The 19,382-nt window shown below is 51.3% G+C and overlaps 1 protein-coding gene across 3 annotated transcripts in view; it reads right to left on the bottom strand.

The window, feature by feature from the left end:
• Positions 1–19,382, bottom strand: part of KIFC2 (kinesin family member C2) — a 147,215-nt gene that overhangs the window by 41,959 nt on the left and 85,874 nt on the right. For all 3 annotated transcript variants that reach the window (XM_029592229.1, XM_029592230.1, XM_029592231.1), the window contains exons 9-11: positions 18,914–19,061; positions 16,528–16,658; positions 2,818–2,929 (exon numbers count right to left, since the gene is read on the bottom strand). In XM_029592229.1, the coding sequence (XP_029448089.1) occupies positions 2,818–2,929; positions 16,528–16,658; positions 18,914–19,061 (391 nt within the window). The remainder of the gene's footprint in view (positions 1–2,817; positions 2,930–16,527; positions 16,659–18,913; positions 19,062–19,382) is intronic.

Genomic DNA, 19,382 nt, shown 5'->3' with positions numbered 1-19,382 from the left:
AGGCTCAGAATAACCCTTTTTCCTTAATTGTCTCCTTTCATAAACCAAGCCGCCAGACAAAAGCGATCCGCCAGATCTAAAAATACCGGCCCTTGCCGAAGGAGGTTCGGAAGATGACTGAGACGTAAAGGCCCGTCAGTCGCAAGATGAACCAGATCCGCGAACCATGGTCTTCTTGGCCACTCCGGGGCCACTAAAATCACCCGACCACAATGCGATTCTATGCGTCTTAACACCTTGCCGATCAGAGGCCATGGAGGAAATACATAGAGGAGGACGTGACGAGGCCATGGAAGCACGAGTGCATCCACTCCTTCCGACCCGTGCTCTCGCCTTCGGCTGAAGAAATGCGCCGCCTTTGCATTGTGCCGAGTCGCCATCAGGTCTAGGTGCAGAATCCCCCATCGTAGGGTGATGAGACTCATTGCCTTGGCCGAGAGCTCCCACTCTCCGGGGTCCAAGTGTTGTCGACTGAGATAATCCGCCTGAATGTTGTCTATGCCTGCAATGTGTGTGGCCGCGATGCGGGACAGATAACGCTCCGCCCAGGTCATCAACAACGCTGCTTCGGTCGCCACCGGTCGACTTCTTGTACCGCCCTGGCGATTTATATATGCTACCGTGGTTGCGTTGTCCGAAAGGACTCGAACTGCCCGACCGCGTACCAGGGGCAGAAGGTGGTGCAAGGCTAGACGTACCGCTCTGGTCTCCAGACGGTTGATGGAGCAAGAGGCCTGGCAAGGGGACCACGTTCCCTGTACCGCTCTTGATTGACAGACCGTTCCCCAGCCTGTTAGACTGGCATCCGTCGTCACTACCACCCACTGAGGAGGATCGAGATCTACCCCCTGCAAGAGGTGGTCCGGGATCAACCACCAAGCTAGACTGGACCGAGCCGGTTCCATCAGCGGCAACTGGGCACCGTAATCCCCGGTTTTCTGGTCCCAGCGAGAAAGAAGAGCGGTTTGCAAAGGACGCATATGCGCAAAAGCCCACGGCACCATTTCCAGAGTAGAAACCATATGTCCAATGACCTGCAAATAATCCCATGCCGTAGGTAAGGGGAGATCCAGTAGGTTCTGTACCTGAAGCATCAGGTTCTCCAGTCTCTGCTGAGTCAGGTATACCTTGCCCACCAAGGTATCGAAACGTGCTCCCAAAAATTCCAAACACTGACTCGGAACCAGCTGGCTCTTTGCAAAGTTGACTACCCAACCTAGCGACTGCAGTTGCTGAACCACCACCTGGACTGCTCGCTTGCACGAGACCTCCGACTTCGCCCGGATAAGCCAATCGTCGAGGTAGGGATGTACCAATACTCCCTGACGGCGCAGGAAGGCTGCGACTACGACGAGAACCTTGGTAAACACTTTTGGAGCTGTGGCTAACCCGAACGGGAGGGCGCAAAACTGAAAGTGTTCCCCGAGCACCATGAACCTCAGGTACCTCTGGTGGCGCTCCCTGTTCCCAATGTGAAGATACGCCTCGGCCAGATCCAAAGAAGCCAAACATTCTCCCCTGTGGACGGCCGCAATAACAGATCGAAGAGTTTCCATGCGAAAACGGGGAACGCGCAAGGCCCTGTTTACTCTCTTCAAATCCAAAATTGGCCGGAACGTACCTTCCTTCTTTGGAACCAGGAAGTAAATGGAATACCGACCTGTTCTGGTCTCGTCCGGCGGAACGGGCACCACTGCCCCCAGGGATCGTAACCGGGCCACGGTTTGGGCCATTACCAGTTGCTTTTCCGGAGGACCGCAAGGAGATATCATAAAAAGATCCCGGAGGGGCCGAGCAAAATCCAACTCGTAACCGTGATGCACCACATCGAGGACCCACTGGTCTGAAGTGATCTTGACCCATTCCTCCCAAAACTGGGATAACCGGCCTCCGATGCGTGGGAAGGAGGAATGGGCCCGCCCGCCTTCATTGCGCAGGTTTGCCTGTGGCCAAACCCTGCGAGGAACCCATTCGTTGTGGTCGTCTGCCTCAAAAGGAAGGAGTCCAAGACTGAGACCTGGGGCCCTGCTGCCTTTGGGGAAAAGATCCACCCCTTCCCGCGCGAAACAGGCGTTGCTCTCGAAATCGGGACCGCGTGTTTCCGAAAGACCGCAATTCTCGGGGCTTGTCCTCTGGCAACTTATACACCCATCAACCTGAGGGATCCTCTTCCCTGTCCACACCTCATAGCCTCCCTTGTGACTCAGCCTGACTCCAGGTTCAAATCCCCTGTCTGATGGGACCAGCGGGGGCTTGGGTGCCTCTTGGAGGTGGCTCTGTTTAAACCCAGGGATGGAAGGAAGATGGCCACCACTACCATGGTCACCCCTGCTGGTCAACCACCAGCACTGAGGGTGAGCCTCGTCGGAGGGAGGCTTCCAAGCCTGGGAGCCAGCAATAAGAAATGTACGGCATGATTGTTTTGTCCTTTATACAGGGGAGTTTATGAGGATGCAGTGGTAGTGATGCCCCAAATAAAAAGCAAGGCAGTTAATTGAAAGGCTGGATGCACTTCATGATCCTTATCAGTTCCCGTATTCTGTGTTTCTGGAGGAGAAGGGGAGAGACTGGGAGAGAGGGGCAGAGGGAGATATGGAAAAAAGAGAGACAGGACGAAGGAGAGGGAGAGACGTAGAAAGGAGGGAGGGGAATGAAGAAAAGATATGGAGAAAGGGAGAGATAAGATAGAAGGGGCGATAGAGAAGATAGGGAAGTAGGATCAGGAGATAGAGGGAAAAGGATGGAGAGGGAGAGACAAGAGGGAGAAAGGTAGTTAGTGGAGGAGGAAGAGCGAGCGCGCAGTCATCAGGGTCTCACCTTTCAGCTCCACCAGCTGGTCGTGATATTTCTTCCTCAGCAGCATTTCTCGCTGGTATTTCTCCAGCAGATCCTTGTTGGCATCAGATACCTCGGTCATGGCTGTAGAGATCTGCAGATGACAGGACACACATGGCCCAGTGTTTGGTTCAGCCTCCTGAGCAGACAGCGTTCCTTGAGATCACTCATACACAGCAAAGGAAGGAGCCGGATGATTCCGGACCTCCTTAATAACTAAGGGGTCCATATTCAGTCACTGTCTGGATAGTAAAGTTAGCCAGATACACTTATCCAACTAACTATGGAGGTATATTCATCCGCTCTTTTGAATATAGCGGGCTATAGGAGAGCCCTTTGGCACAACCAGACTTAGCCGGATAGGCTGGATAATTTGTCCAGCTAACATAACTCCTCCCCGAAGGGCCCCAGAATGCCCCTAAGCTATCTGGCTAAATTTTAGCAGGATAATAAGCTAGCCAGCTAAACTTTAGGGAGACAAGTGCGCAAATATTCATTTAGCCAGGTAGATTTTATTTCTCGTTTATATTCAAAGGCTTTTTCCAGGCAATGTTTGGCGGTACCAAGACAAAAACTGAATATTTCCCCACCACCATCTGCTGTCCAGCTAAATTTCATTCAGATAACTTGTGGCCCACACAAACTTTAGCAAGATAAAAAAAGAGACATGATGGAGGAATTCTGGGGTGTGATTCAATTTTATCTGGAGATTGCTGATATCCAGTGCTACCTGGTTAAAATTTGTCAGGAAAAACACCTGCCCTAAAATCACCCGGATAAAGTTATCCAGGTATGTTACGCTGAGTCTCCATAAACAGCAGGGCAAGATTTAGCCACCCACGTGGGTGATGTCATTCAATGGCACCAAATGGCCACTGGATGATGGAGTAGCACAGGAACGTTGCCAGCTCTAGGACAGTCCAGTCACAGATCCATCTGTACCACCAGTAAACAACAAGCTTCCCACACACTGCTCCAGTCTAGCAGCAGACGCCTTCTCAATCCCATGGAGTCAAGAAATACTGTGTACTTTTTCCCAATTCCTTCAGAAGTTAAGAGGGGAAAAGGATGGCATGATTTTGAGAACCCCATTTCGGCCTAGCCAGGTTTGGATTCCCTGGCGACAATGTCTGGTTGTCCAACATGGAGTAAGATTATGTATATTCTCATACCGGATCACACACAGCAAGGGGAATCTTCTACCTCCCAACCTTCAGTCGTTGGCTCTGACCACATGCACACTGAAAGCATGCTAATATCTTCTCTACGATCGCCTTCCGAAGTAGGACAAGTTCTCCTAGCATCTAGAAAATGCTCAATGGGAAGAGCGAATTATAAATCCAATAAATCGATAAATCTTACACATTCATGTGGAAAAAGCTTTACTGTCTGGTGCTCTGCAACAAGACCCCTTTCCCTTTGTGGCTTCAATATTTATTAAGCCTTTCTTAGTCAGAGTTGAAGACCAGCTCTGTCAGAGTTCACCTCAGTGCTGGAGCAGCATGCCATGAACCGATGGTGGCCGGATTCACGTACCATCTGCTGCGCCTGAATGCGACTCACCTTTCCAAGGCTGAGCTCAAGACCGGTAATTACATAGACACATAGACATGATGGCAGAAAAGGACCAACGGTCCAGCCAGTCTGCCCAGCAATCTTCCCATGGTAGTATCTGCAACGCCATGCGGGTTACCCCATGTATCAGTCAGTGCTGCTTGATGTGCTTTGCTTATGGACTTGGCCATAGACGCAGTCCTTAATGACTGCACATCAGTAACCCAGGCTATAGAAACATCAGGGCTCATGTTGGTTGTCTCTGAATCCACATTCCTCTTTCCCTCCACCCCCTACCCCCCTCCTTTGAAGCAGAAAGTGCTAGTGCAGTTGCATTAAAAGCATCAAGGCTTATTGGTTAAGGGTAGTAATCCCCAGGCCTTCTGTTAAGGATAGTAACTGCTGCTCTGTGCAGGATATCCCCATGCTTATAAGTTCCCCAGGCCGAAAAAGTCAGGGCCCTCTTTGGTTGCTGTTTGAATCCAATTCCCCTTTTCCCCTGGCGTTGAAGAGGAGAGCAATGTTTGAGTTGCATCAAAAGTATCAGGGTTTATTGGTTAAGGGCAGTAACCGCTGCACCAGCACGTCACCCCCATGCTCGCTTTCTTCATTTCCTTTAGGACTTGGCCGTAGAAGCAGTCCTGTGCGTTACATCCACATTCAATTAATTTATCTTAAACCTTTGGGATCTGAATGTAGTTCCAGCTCAGCCGACAAAATTACCATTCAAAACTTTGGCGACTGCAGACCTGAAGTTACTTTCTTGGAAAGTTTTATTTTTAACAGCATTTATATCTGCCAAGAGAGTAAGCGAGCAAAAAGCCTTGGTACTGTACTCTCCCTGCACTCAGATTTCCATCAACACAGTTGTAAAAACTCATCCTAAATTTCTACCAAAAATGGGCTCTCAATCTCATTTCAGTCCATCCACCATTTCGCCAACATTCTTTCCAAGACCGCATGCTAGCAAAGACGACCCAGCGCTTCCTAGTTTGGACCGCAGAAGAGTTGGGTTATCCTATTTAGGAAAATAAAAATCTTACAGGAAGACTTTGCAACTGTTAACGGCCTACGACTATGACCTAGTAAAGCAGGGTTTCTCAGTCGCAAAGAGAGCTCTTTCAGGTTGGATCTCTGACTGCATCTCCTACTGCTAGAAATCAATCAAAGCAACAAATTCAGAATAAAGCGAAGGTCTGTCAGGACAGGCAACTTGCTTAGCACATCTTCACTCTGTCCCTTAGAAGATATACGCAGAGCAGCCATGCGCTCTTCCATCCATGCCTTCACTGCACATTACTGCCTTGAAAATGCTTTACATCTAGACGACAGCTTGGGCCAAGCAATCTTAAAGAGTCTGTTTAACTACTTTCCTTCAACTCCTGGAACTGTTTGTGGTACACCACTTGGAGAAGAAAATTATTCCTTACCTGTTAATTTTCGTTCCTGTAGTACCACCGATCAGTCCAGACAGTGGGTTATGTCCCCCATCCAGCAGATGGAGTCAGACAAAGCTTCAGAGGGTGTTCCCTTATAAACCATTGCACTCTCTGGAAATCCTCAGTAGTAAGAATATCAAAGCATGAACAATAAGGATGGATGGATCAAGGAAACAACACTCCGTCCATTTCAGAACATAGTAATGCAAACAGCTGCAAAACCCAGCAAAAAACTTGCAAAAAGAACTATGAAAACCAGTCTGAGAGATTGAGAAAACAGAACCATGTAAGTAGAGAGGCAAGCTAAGAGCAACTGAGCAGTAAGAGCAATCCCAACAACCCCAAATCCTTAGGAAGGGCGTCTGGACTGATTCGTGGTACTACAGGAACGAAAATTAGCAGGTAAGGAATAATTTTCTTTTCCCTGTATGTACCCGGATCAGTCCAGACAGTGGGATGTACCAAAGCTTCCCTACGTAGGGTGGGCCCCGGATAGCCCTGCTCAAATGACCCGATTGCCAAAGGAGCCAAAAACCAGCGACTGTAGATGTAAATGATACTGCCGAGCAAACGTATGCAACGATTTCCAGGTTGCCGCTCGGCAGATTTCCTGGGAGGAGACTGAATGATTTTCCGCCCAGGAAGCCACTTGAGCTCGAAGAGAATGGGCTTTGATGCCCACCGGCGGCTGTTTACCTGCCTCCAGGTATGCTGCTACGATCGCTGCTTTCAGCCATCGAGCAATAATGGTTTTGGAAGCCTTGGAACCTTTCTGAGGTCCATTCCAGAGGATGAACAGATGATCGGACAATCGAAAATCATTAGTAACCTCCAAATAGCAATCAGGATACACTTGACATCCAGTTTACATAGATCTCGTGGATCAGTAGACGAGAAAGACGGGAGCTCAACTGTTTGATTCACATGGAATGCTGAAACCACCTTGGGTAGAAAGGAGGATACCGTGCGCAACGAAACCCCCGAGTCTGAGAAAAGTAAGTAGGGCTCCCTGCAGGAGAGTGCCTGTAGCTCCGAAATCCAACGTGCAGAGCAAATAGCCATGAGAAAAACCGCCTCTAGGGTGAGATCCTTGAGAGTAGCGGATCGCATTGGCTCAAAAGAAGCACTGCCCAAGACCCGAAGGACTAAGTTGAGGCTCCAGGAGGGACACAGGGCGCATACCGGCGGGTGTAGGTGTTTCACTCCCTTGAGGAAGTGGACTATATCTGAGTGCGAGGAGAGGGAAGCTCCCTCGCGATGATGGACTAGGGACCCAAGGGCTGCTACCTGCACCCTCAGTGAATTGTAGGCCAAACCCTTCTCGAGTTCCTGTTGTAGGAAAGCCAGAATCTGAGCTACCGAGGCAGAACGTGGAGACGTCGCTATGGAAGTACACCAGGATTCAAAAACCTTCCATACTCGAACTTAGGCCACTGACGTAGAGGTCTTCCGAGCCTTGAGTAGGGTGGAAACCACGCCGTCTCAATCGGCGCCTCTCAAAAGGTGAGCCGCAAGACAGAAATGATCTGCCTGGTTGAAAAATACAGGACCCTGATGCAGCAGGCGCAGAAGATGGCTCAGGCGAAGAGGTCCGTCCACCGCGAGGTTGACCAAGTCCGCGAACCACGGAAGGCATGGCCATTCTGGAGCCACCAGAATTACCGGACCCTGGTGGTCCTCTATTCTCCGGAGGACTTTTCCTATCAGGGGCCACGGTGGGAACACGTAGAGGAGAGTGTGAAGACCAGGATCATCATCGCATCGTCGGAGAGTTCCCATTCTCCGGGATCCAACCGTTGTCGACTGAGGAAGTCGGCCTGAATGTTGTCTACTTCTGCAATGTGGGAATCTGCCAATCGGGAAAGGTGATCCTCTGCCCAAGCCATCAACTTGTCCATCTCCCGCAAACGTGACGACTTCTCATGCCCCCTTGGCGGTTGATGTACGCCACTGTGGTTGCGTTGTCGGAGAGTACCCAAACCGCCCGACGATGTACAAGAGGGAGGAACTGCTGCAACGCCAGATGCACTGCTCTGGTCTCCAAGCGATTGATTGGCCAGGTTGCTTGTAACAGCGTCCACTGTCCCTGGACCGAGATCGTCTGGCACACCGCTCCCCAGCCGGAGAGACTGGCATCCATAGTGACAATCACCCACTCTGGCACGTCCAAGGTCATCCCCTGCGACAAATGAAGTGGGTCGAGCCACCAAACCAGACTGTCCCTGGCCTCCTGTTGGAGAGGCAGGATGGCCTGAAACTCCTGAGACACCGGCTTCCAGCGGGAAAGTAAGGCTCTCTGCAATGGGTGCATATGCGCAAACGCCCAGGGCACCAGATCAATAGTGGAAGCCATGGAGCCCAGCAACTGGAGGTAATCCCACGCCATGGGAAGGGGAAGGCCATAGAAGCACTGCACCTGCGCTATGATCGACTGGGCCCGGTCCGGGTGCAGAAAGACCATGCCCACCTCCATATCGAAATGGGCTCCCAGGAAGTCCAGCGATTGAGAAGGCGTAAGACTGCTCTTGCGAAGTTGAATATCCATCCTAGGGATTGGAGGAGATGTAACACTCTGTCGATCACTCGATGACAGAGGCTCAGGGACTTTGCTCGAATGAGCCAGTCGTCCAGATATGGGTGGACTAGGATACCTTCTCGTCTGAGAACTGCTGCCACCACAACCATTACCTTCGTGAAGACCCGGGGGGCGGTAGCCAGGCCGAAAGGAAGTGCCTGAAACTGGAAATGCTGCCCCAGGATCTTGAAGCGGAGAAAGCGCTGGTGTGACTTGAGGATGGGAATGTTGAGATAGGCCTTTGTCAGATCCAGGGAGGCCAGGAATTCCCCGCGGTGTACAGCTGCAATCACAGAATGCAAGGTTTCCATTCGGAAGTGTGAGACCTTGAGTGATTTGTTGACCAACTTGAGATCCAAGATTGGATGGAAAGCGCCCTCCTTCTTGGGAACCACAAAGTAGACCAAATAATGACCGGTCCCCACCTCCCTCAGAGGGACCGGAAGAATCGCCCCAAGAGCGAGGAGCCTGTCGAGCGTCTGGCATACTATGAGTCTTTTCCAAACTGGTCCACAGGGTGAGAAGAGGAACCTGTGTGTCAGGGGCCAAGCAAAATCTAATGCATAGCCATGTCTTAGAATATCCAGGACCCACTGATCTGACGTAATCTTGACCCACTCCTCGTAGAAGAGGGAGAGCCGGCCCCCTATCCTGGGGATCGGGGAGTGGGCCAGCCTGGCTTCATTGAACAGACTTGGCAGACGTCCCCTGGGCCAGACCGTCCCTTGACTGTCGTCGCCCTCGAAAGGAACGGGACCAGGACTGGGAACGCGAAGATGGCTGACGAGGAGCCGACTGTCTCGTAGTGCGGAACCGTCATTGACCACGGTATCGGCTTCTGGAGGAGCTGAAAGTCCTAGTGGACCGCGGTCGATCCTCTGGCAATTTATGTACGGAATTTTCTCCCAGGGACTTGTGATCTGGACCAGATTGTCCCCAAAGAGGAATTTTCCCTTGAAGGGCAACGATCCTAAAAGAAAATTAGGTCTTACCTCCGATAATTTTCATTCCTGTAGTACCAAGGATCAGTCCACACTCCTGGGTTTTGCCTCCGCACCAGCAGGTGGAGACAGAGCCAAACTTGTCAGACTCCGCATATATACCAAGGTTGCCACCCACAGCTTGTCAGTATAACATAATGTCAAAGCAGAAAACCCTGAACTGAACACTAACTAAAAACCCCCGGGAGATTAACCGGAGAACCCTGGGCTCACTGACTCCAACGAGGGCACTGCCCCAAAAGAGAACGGAACATATAGCAACTGATTTGTGTAAAGAAAGAAATCCCAATATCCTCACAATTAACAAACCAGCGGACTCTCCGAAACTGAGAAATGATTGAGGGCGGGACTCTGGACTGATCCTTGGTACTACAGGAGCGAAAATTATCGGAGATAAGATCTAATTTTCTTTTCCCTGTACCTACCGGATCAGTCCAGACTCCTGGGATGTACCAGAGCTGAGATTACTTGGGATGGGATCCGGAGAGGCCCATTCTTTAAACGCCTGCTCCGAAATTGCCTTCCCATGAACCCTGGACATCCAGACAATAATGACGCGCAAAAGTATGCAAGGATTTCCAAGCTGCAGCCCTGCAGATCTCCTGCGGAGAAATCTGCATGCACTCCGCCCAGGAAGCTGCCTGGGAACGCGTCGAATGGGCCTTGAGACCCTGCGGGACAGGTTTACCACAGAGTAAATATGAGGAACCTATGGTCTCCTTCAACCAGCGAGAAATGGTGGTCTTGGAAGCCATATTACCCCTTTTTGGACCCTGAAAGAGCACAAAAAGGTGATCTGATAATCGAAAGTCATTAGTCACCTCCAAGTACCGTAGAAGAGATCTATGGACATCCAACTTCTTCAGGTCCCTTGACCCTGGATCTGCCCTCGGAAGATCCCCAAAGGCAGGAAGATCCACCGACTGATTCAAGTGAAACGAAGAAACCACTTTCGGGAGAAATGAGGGAACCGTGCGAAGCGTAACCCCTGCTTTCGAGATCTGCAAGAAAGGCTCCCTAAAGGACAAAGCCTGAAGCTCTGACACTCGTCTGGCAGACGAAATTGCCACCAGGAACACCGTCTTTAAAGTAAGATCCTTAAGGGTTGCCCTTTTTAGAGGCTCGAAAAGAGGAGCACACAGAGCCTTGAGAACCACATTCAGATTCCAGGAGGGGCACGGAAGCTTCAAGGGCGGACGCAGATGAGATGCCCCCTTCAGAAAACGGTTCACATCGGGATGCGCCGCCAGAGGCCTTCCTTCGAGAGACCCCCGAAACCAACCAAGAGCTGCTACCTGCACCCTCAGAGAACCACAGGATAGACCTTTAGCTAGACCATCCTGCAAAAAGGCCAAAATAGCTGAAACGGATGCCCGGATAGCGTGAATTGAACGCTCAACGCACCACAATTCGAAGACCTTCCACATGCATACGTATGCCAAAGAAGTTGACTTCTTACGCGATCTCAACAAAGTAGAAACCACCATGTCAGAATAGCCTTTGCTCTTCAGACGACGCCTTTCAAAACCCATGCCGCTAGACAAAAGCGATCTACCTGATCGAAACACACGGGACCTTGATGGAGGAGATCCGGAAGGTTCGGAAACTGCAGCGGTCGCTCCACAGCTAGGTTGAGGAGATCCGCAAACCAAGGCCGTCGTGGCCATTCGGGAGCCACCGGAATGACCTCGGACGGATGAGCTTCGATACGCCAAAGTATTATTTTTTTTTAAACTTTATTAACAGGATAGAAGGAATAAACAACTTAGCTACCAAATCCCTTCCTCTCCTAACTAACAAACAATCCAGATCAGTAGAGACTGTGGGTTAAGCACCCGGCACCTGCTGGAGACAGAGATATACTGACGGGCTAAGGGTGGCACCCTGGTATATATGCGGAGCCTGACAAATTTGGCTCTGTCTCCACCTGCTGGTGTGGAGGCAAAACCCAGGAGTCTGGACTGATCCGTTACGAACAGGGAACTGTGACTTAGAGGAGGAATCCGCCGACCAGTTACGGAGCCAGAGGAGAGGTCTGGCCGAGACTGCCGAAACCATTGATCTGGCCAGAACTCAGAGAATGTCATACAGAGCATCTGCTCCATACGCTATTACTGCCTCCAAACGGTCGGCCTGCTGGGCTTCTTCCGGAGGCAGATCTTGTGAACTTAGGAGTTGTTGGACCCAGCGGAGGCCTGCCCGACTCGCCAAGGAGCTGCAGAAGGCAGCCCTGACACCAAGAGCAGACACTTCAAACACTCTCTTGAGATAAAATTCAAGCTTTCTGTCCTGGAGATCACGCAGAACTGTACCTCCCATTACCGGAATGGTTGTCCTCTTTGTGTCGGCCAAAACCTCTGAGTCTACTCTCGGGATCTTAAGAAGCTCCAGGAAGTCATCCGGGAGTGGATAGAGTCTTTCCATAGCTCTGCCGACCTTAAGCGAGGCTTCAGGAGAATCCCATTCCCTGGACAACAGTTGGAGTAGAGTAGGGTGGGTAGGAAAAGACCTCGTCGAAGGATGGAGTCCTGCCAAAACAGGATCACCCTTCTTTACCTGAGGCGTGGATCCAGGAAGTTCCTGTGGGGCCTCCATGTCCAGCTCTTGTAGGATGAATGGGATGAGAGGGTCTAACTCGTCCCTCTGGAAGATACGTAGGACTCTCGGATCATCGCCGTCCATCTGAGCCATTGCTAAAGGCTCATCCGGGTCTGGTTCCGGGTTGGGAGCAATACCACCCATCGAGGGGTGAACCACGCAGACTCTGGCAGTGCCCGGAGGGGCCACTGGGGCAGCTGCGCCTGGGGTCCCTGCGCCCTGAACTCCCATGGCCTGGGTGTCCCCCACAGGAGGGGGGTCCGCTATACGTATCACTTTGGGAGGAGTAGGACCTGCTGCTGGCTCCTGGGGCTGGCTCATCCTAGCCAGATAAGCATTATGCAATAACAGCACAAAGTCCATGGAAAACGGCGGTGGCCCCGAGGGAGGCAGAACCGGGGGGTCCCCAGCTGGTGGAAAAGTTGCTAGAGGCTGCACCAGCGTTAAGATTGGTGGCAACGGTGAAAAATTAGTGTCTTGATCCTCCCCTGACTGAGACTGGGCATCTGGTTCCTCACACAAAATGGCCACCATTCCCACACTGAGTGAGAACAGGGCCGACCTCTGATCATCATGGCGTGCATGAAGACGTGAGCTAGGATGTCCCACCGGCTGCGAGAGACCCTCCCCACCAGGGAGGCACCTCGTACACACCCCTCGCGGGAGAGCCTCGAACCGGGCTCCCCGCACGCACTGCACTGGGAAGATCGTGGCATCGGGAGCGGAGAAGGGGAGCCGCGAGGCAAACAGCTGATTTGGAAGGAGACGCTGTAAGCAGCAGGAAAAGTCGTCCGCCATTGTAATAACGCTTTGCCATGCTTTCCGACCCGAAACGGTAATGAAAACAGCGACAGCAGAGGAATGGTGTTTCTCTGAGAAGGCTGCCCCGAGGAAAATGGCCTCTCAGGGCAGCGGGTCAGGCTGTGACGAGGGGAGATAGATTGGACTACCAGCGTGCACCCCCAGTGAGGAAAACCAGGTATTCGTGCTGAGGATAAAGAAATAACAAAAACTTACCCAGCTTACAGGGGAGCAGGGAGGAAGACTGTAAGAAAACAGTTCAGCCTGCAAGCTGTCAGGATTAAGAGCCCCAAGAATAGGTCAGACTACCAATTTTTTTTTTTTTTTTAAATCACTCAGCTTGATCCATCCAGTAACAACAAAAAAAATAAGTAATTTAAACTTTAAAAAGTGTATTGGGGAACCAGAGGGACCCCACTCGCATCTGATGGAGTCAGAAAGATACTGGGGATTTCCAGAGGGTGCACTGGTTTATAAGGGAACACCCTCTGAAGCTTTGTCTGACTCCATCTGCTGGACAGGGGACATAACCCACTGTCTGGACTGATCCGGGTACGTACAGGAAACAGATCTTAGGATCTGGTTCTGCGGCCTATACCCTCCAGCCTCTAGCTAAAACACAGGCTGCATGCTTCTCAAAGAATCGTTAATATAGAACGATGATTTCCCTGCACTGTGCGGCTGATTACTGTCCCGCTCGTCCATGGAGAAAGCAAAGGTGCTCTCCACAGACAGCAGGACAAATCAGCCACACAGTCTCGCCCTCCTCCCCTTAGATTTGAAGGTCGGCTTGCTGGAAAGACTGAGGGGATTTGTCTGGCAGTGGCCGTGTGGAACGGTCTGCACATCCTCACAATGATCTTTTTGGTCTTTCTGAGCTCTGAGAGAGCTTTCCTGTCTTGGCGCCATCAGATGACATCATGGCTAATTTGTCCAGCTGTCTATGGAGAACATCTGTTATAGGCGAGCAACTTTGCTATATCAGGATAAAGTTATCCAGGTAAATTTCCTACTCACCAAACCTAAATATCAACCTCCAGGTGCTTTCCTGCATGTGCTCACATGTCTCTTACCTTTTTAATTAGGCATTTCTGTACCTGTACTCACCTGCTCCAGGCTACCTCAGTAACCAGGTGTTTCTGTACCTGTACTCACCTGCTCCAGGCTGCCTCAGTAACCAGGTGTTTCTGTACCTGTACTCACCTGCTCCAGGCTGCCTCAGTAACCAGGTGTTTCTGTACCTGTACTCACCTGCTCCAGGCTGCCTCAGTAACCAGGTGTTTCTGTACCTGTACTCACCTGCTCCAGGCTGCCTCAGTAACCAGGTGTTTCTGTACCTGTACTCACCTGCTCCAGGCTGCCTCAGTAACCAGGTGTTTCTGTACCTGTACTCACCTGCTCCAGGCTGCCTCAGTAACCAGATGTTTCTGTACCTGTACTCACCTGCTCCAGGCTGCCTCAGTAACCAGGTGTTTCTGTACCTGTACTCACCTGCTCCAGGCGGCCTCAGTAACCAGGTGTTTCTGTACCTGTACTCACCTGCTCCAGGCTGCCTCAGTAACCAGGTGTTTCTGTACCTGTACTCACCTGCTCCAGGCTGCCTCAGTAACCAGGTGTTTCTGTACCTGTACTCACCTGCTCCAGGCGGCCTCAGTAACCAGGTGTTTCTGTACCTGTACTCACCTGCTCCAGGCTACCTCAGTAACCAGGTGTTTCTGTACCTGTACTCACCTGCTCCAGGCTGCCTCAGTAACCAGGTGTTTCTGTACCTGTACTCACCTGCTCCAGGCTACCTCAGTAACCAGGTGTTTCTGTACCTGTACTCACCTGCTCCAGGCTGCCTCAGTAACCAGGTGTTTCTGTACCTGTACTCACCTGCTCCAGGCTACCTCAGTAACCAGGTGTTTCTGTACCTGTACTCACCTGCTCCAGGCTGCCTCAGTAACCAGGGGGCCGATGCAATTACGTGCGCTGAAAGCGGGCGCTGACTTTTCAGCGCCCGCTTTTTTAACGCACATTTGGCGCCCGCAAGGGGGGGGCGCCATGCAATATGGAAATTAGGAGGTCACGCTAGGAAGGAGGTGCTAGGGTCGCTTGCGCGACCTTAGCGCCTCCTTCCTAACGCGGCCTGCCGCAGCTGCCGGTTATGAAGACCGATGTCGATAAACTCGGCCTCAGTTTTCATAACCTGCCTGTCTGCCAGGGTAGACATTTTCATTACTGGCAGATGGCCGGTTATGAAAACCGAGGCCAAGTTTACTGGCGTTGGTCTTCATAACTCAGCAGTCTGCAGAGTTATTTTATTTTATTTTTTTTACTTTAAAAAAAAGAACAGAAAAGCAGTTTTTTCTGCACTTCTTTTCAACGCGCTCAGCTATTAACGCCTGCTCCAGGCACATTTATCTTTTTGCATTCGGAGTGAATGAGTAATAGGCTCATTCACATGCGATGAGCGCTAACTCATCCACTCTGCGCCAGACGCATGTTAAATAGGCGCTAATCCCCTATTGCATTAGGGCACTGTACAATGCAAAGGGATGCAGGGGGTCCGACAGCAGGTTAAACAGTGCGCTCGGCTGCCTCAATAATGAGATGTTTCTATACCTGCACTAACCCGCCCCAGACTTCCTCAATAACCAGGTGCTTCTGTACCTGCACTCACCTGCCCCAGTAACCAGGTGCTTCTGTACCTGCACTCACCTGCCCCAGGATGCCGCAGTAACCAGGTGTTTCTGTACCTGCACTCACCTGCCCCAGTAACCAGGTGCTTCTGTACCTGCACTCACCTGCCCCAGGCTGTCGCAGTAACCAGGTGCTTCTGTACCTGCACTCACCTGCCCCAGGCTGCCGAAGTAACCAGGTGCTTCTGTACCTGCACTCACCTGCCCCAGTAACCAGGTGCTTCTGTACCTGCACTCACCTGCCCCAGGCTGCCGCAGTAACCAGGTGCTTCTGTACCTGCACTCACCTGCCCCAGGCTGCCCCAGTAACCAGGTGCTTCTGTACCTGCACTCACCTGCCCCAGTAACCAGGTGTTTCTGTACCTGCACTCACCTGCCCCAGGCTGTCGCAGTAACCAGGTGCTTCTGTACCTGCACTCACCTGCCCCAGTAACCAGGTGCTTCTGTACCTGCACTCACCTGCCCCAGGCTGCCGCAGTAACCAGGTGCTTCTGTACCTGCACTCACCTGCCCCAGGCTGTCGCAGTAACCAGGTGCTTCTGTACCTGCACTCACCTGCCCCAGGCTGCCGAAGTAACCAGGTGCTTCTGTACCTGCACTCACCTGCCCCAGTAACCAGGTGCTTCTGTACCTGCACTCACCTGCCCCAGGCTGCCGCAGTAACCAGGTGCTTCTGTACCTGCACTCACCTGCCCCAGGCTGCCCCAGTAACCAGGTGCTTCTGTACCTGCACTCACCTGCCCCAGTAACCAGGTGTTTCTGTACCTGCACTCACCTGCCCCAGGCTGTCGCAGTAACCAGGTGCTTCTGTACCTGCACTCACCTGCCCCAGGCTGCCGAAGTAACCAGGTGCTTCTGTACCTGCACTCACCTGCCCCAGTAACCAGGTGCTTCTGTACCTGCACTCACCTGCCCCAGGCTGCCGCAGTAACCAGGTGCTTCTGTACCTGCACTCACCTGCCCCAGGATGCCGCAGTAACCAGGTGTTTCTGTACCTGCACTCACCTGCCCCAGTAACCAGGTGCTTCTGTACCTGCACTCACCTGTCTCCTGGCCTCCTTGATCGCAGTTTCATAGAATTCGGAGAAGTTCCTGACCTGGCTCCTCAGGCTATTGTAGTTGCTTTTCATGTTCTTGAGAACGGGCTGCAGGGAGGCCAATCGGGACTGCACACCTGCAATGCAGAGAAGCAGAACAGGGAATCCATTGGGCAGCTGATCCTAAACAGCTTTCTGGGATTACAGCACACGAGCAAGCCTGGTCAGCTCTGCTGGCACTGTGCAATGTCATCTAAGCCATGAGTGAGATATTTGGTGTGGAACACCCTAGTGACAGGAGTCTCAGCATTGTGGGAGATATATCAACGCTAGGGAAAGGGAAGACCGTAAAAACACTTCAAACTAGTCGCCCACTTAATTAGTCATAAATCTATTTTTTGTTTTTATATTTTTTAATTTTTGTAATATGTTTCAGAACGATTTTTTTATTTAGAGAGAGTGGACCGCATCAGCAAGCCAGACAGCGTATCTCCTATGAACGCGGAGATCGCTCGGTCTTCTCAGTCATTTGCAGTCACTTCTATGTGCGGTCCATCTTCAAGGTTGTATAAACTAATTCAAATGAATTAGGCTCACTCTCCAAACGTGCGTTGAGAAAACGCGATTGACGGGTATCGGGACACGTTTCGATTCTGAAATCTTGAGCAACAAATAGATAGGGCTCAACCTCGGCCGAAGTTTCGCTCCTAAGCTTCTTCAGGAGCCAAAACTTATCAAGATTTGAAAATGTCAAGCGACAAGAACACAGTTTTTAATATTTCCGTCTTATGTAGGAAAAGTGAACATTACATTTCCGGAGCCTGTAGCTGTAGCCTTCTACTATAGAGTCTGTCGATTCTTAAACTGACACATAAAAAAAACATTAAATTAGAGCAACGGGTATCAAACACTTAGCTTTGCTGGGTGAGCAAAATGTTGAATCCTTACTTGGGACCGAAGGTCTGGCTTGCTGATGCGGTCCACTCTCTCTCTATATAAAAAAATCTTTCTAAAACGTATTACAAAAATTAAAAAATATAAAAACAAAAAATAGATTTCTGAGTAATTAAGGGGGGACTAGTTTGAAGTATTTTTACGGTCTTCCCTTTTCCTAGCGTACATTGCCTGTGGGATTTCCCTGCTCTTTTTTTGTTTCCATTGATATATATATATATATATATATATATATATACGCACCAGCACGCCAGTACCAGGAGTTATACTAGTGCGAGGAGTCCGCTCAGTGGGATGTGGCACACTAGTGCCAAGAGCTTCGGCCAGTCTCGCTCCTCCTGCCCAGCAGCATTCCCCCTTCTCTCTTGCAACCCCCCCATGCTCAGTATCTTTCCCTCTTTCAATCTCTCTCTCTCTCCCCTGGTGGCATTCTCCTCTCACTCTCTCCCCTCCCCCTCCCAATATCATCCCTTTCTGTCTCTCCCTCTGTCTCCCCTCCCTCTGTCCAGAATGTACAGGCCCGCAAGTGCCCTTAGGTCCGAAGGCAAATGCCTCCTCGAAATACCTGCCGAAAAAAATCGCAAGGCTGGAACTATCAAGAGACAGAGCTTTCTCTCCGGTTGGTCCCTCGTTATGGAAACCCTTTACCTGACCGTATCAGGATGATCCAGATCACCAACCCTGAAGACCTTTTTATTCAAAAAGGTCTATAATCTGGAGGCTTAGGCCAGCTGATCTGAGCAGCCGGTATTTCCTACTTTGTAGTGCCAGATTTTTGTTTAAAGAGAGGTTTAATCTGAATTGATTAAAATTTATATTCCAGACTTTCAAAGGGGACCATTACAAGTTGGATTACACAGGAACACTCATACTAAATACAATAAACATAACGCAAATATACAAGTTCAACATGACTAACATCAAAACCAAAATATGTATTCCCTCCTCCCCTGCACAATAACATCCCCTCCTCTCTCTCCCCACCCCCTGCCCAACATCCTCCTCTCTCTCTCTCGCTCCCTCTGCCTAGCAGCATCCATTCTCCTTTCTCTCCTTCAAGCCTACCAGGAGCAGCGGCACCAGGCTCCCTCCGGCACCCATCTGCGCCGACAGCGCACCTCCTCCCACGTCTCGCCTGCATGCCGCCTGCTATGGCTCCCCGCACTCTGCCAGGTGCAGGCCTTTCTGCATCCGCACCGGGAACAGCAACGGGCAGGGAGACGGCATGTTGTGATGCCGCTGCAGCGCACGGCGCCTGCCACGGGCAGCAACCTATTCGCCCCGCCCGCCCCTCTCAGTTTCTTGCCCGGCGGATGGAAAGGGCAAATTATCAGCACAGCAGCCCAGAAAGCCGCCCGTGTTCAATATGCTGAGTATATATAGAGGGGTATTCCCTCCGGGGCATCGCGTTGCTCCTGCGCGCCCCCTGCCTGCGTACCTGAGAACTGCTCCCGCAGCTGGTGCAGGTGCTGCTCCGAGCACTCCGACGCCTCCTTGATGGCCTCCTCCTTCTGGGCCTCCAGGTGGCTGATCTCCTGCAGCAGTCCCTTCTTCAGCGTCTCAATCTCCGACTCGTAGGCGGAAATCTGCAAGGAGGGGGGAGGGATGCAGACCCTGACACAGAAAACCTCTGGCGCAGGATGCCTCTAGCCGAAAGCGTCTCAAGAAGCTGGGCCCTCAAGTAAAATGAATAAACACCCACTCTCTGGGGGCCATAAGCCACTGCCACCCCCTCTCCGGCATCTGCACTGGCAAACGCACAGCAGGGAGTGTGGGAGGACTGGAAAGATGGGGTAAGAAGAACAGTCAGGCCGATGCCAAACATGTGCAAGGAAATTCAGCGTTTTTTCCTTAGGTCTGCGGTACAAAAATGTACTCCCGGCGCCATAAGCGAATGGCACGCAAAT

This window comes from Rhinatrema bivittatum, chromosome 2 (assembly GCF_901001135.1).
Source record: "Rhinatrema bivittatum chromosome 2, aRhiBiv1.1, whole genome shotgun sequence".
NCBI classification, from domain to species: domain Eukaryota; kingdom Metazoa; phylum Chordata; class Amphibia; order Gymnophiona; family Rhinatrematidae; genus Rhinatrema; species Rhinatrema bivittatum.
This window is presented reverse-complemented; position numbering and strand designations above follow the sequence as displayed.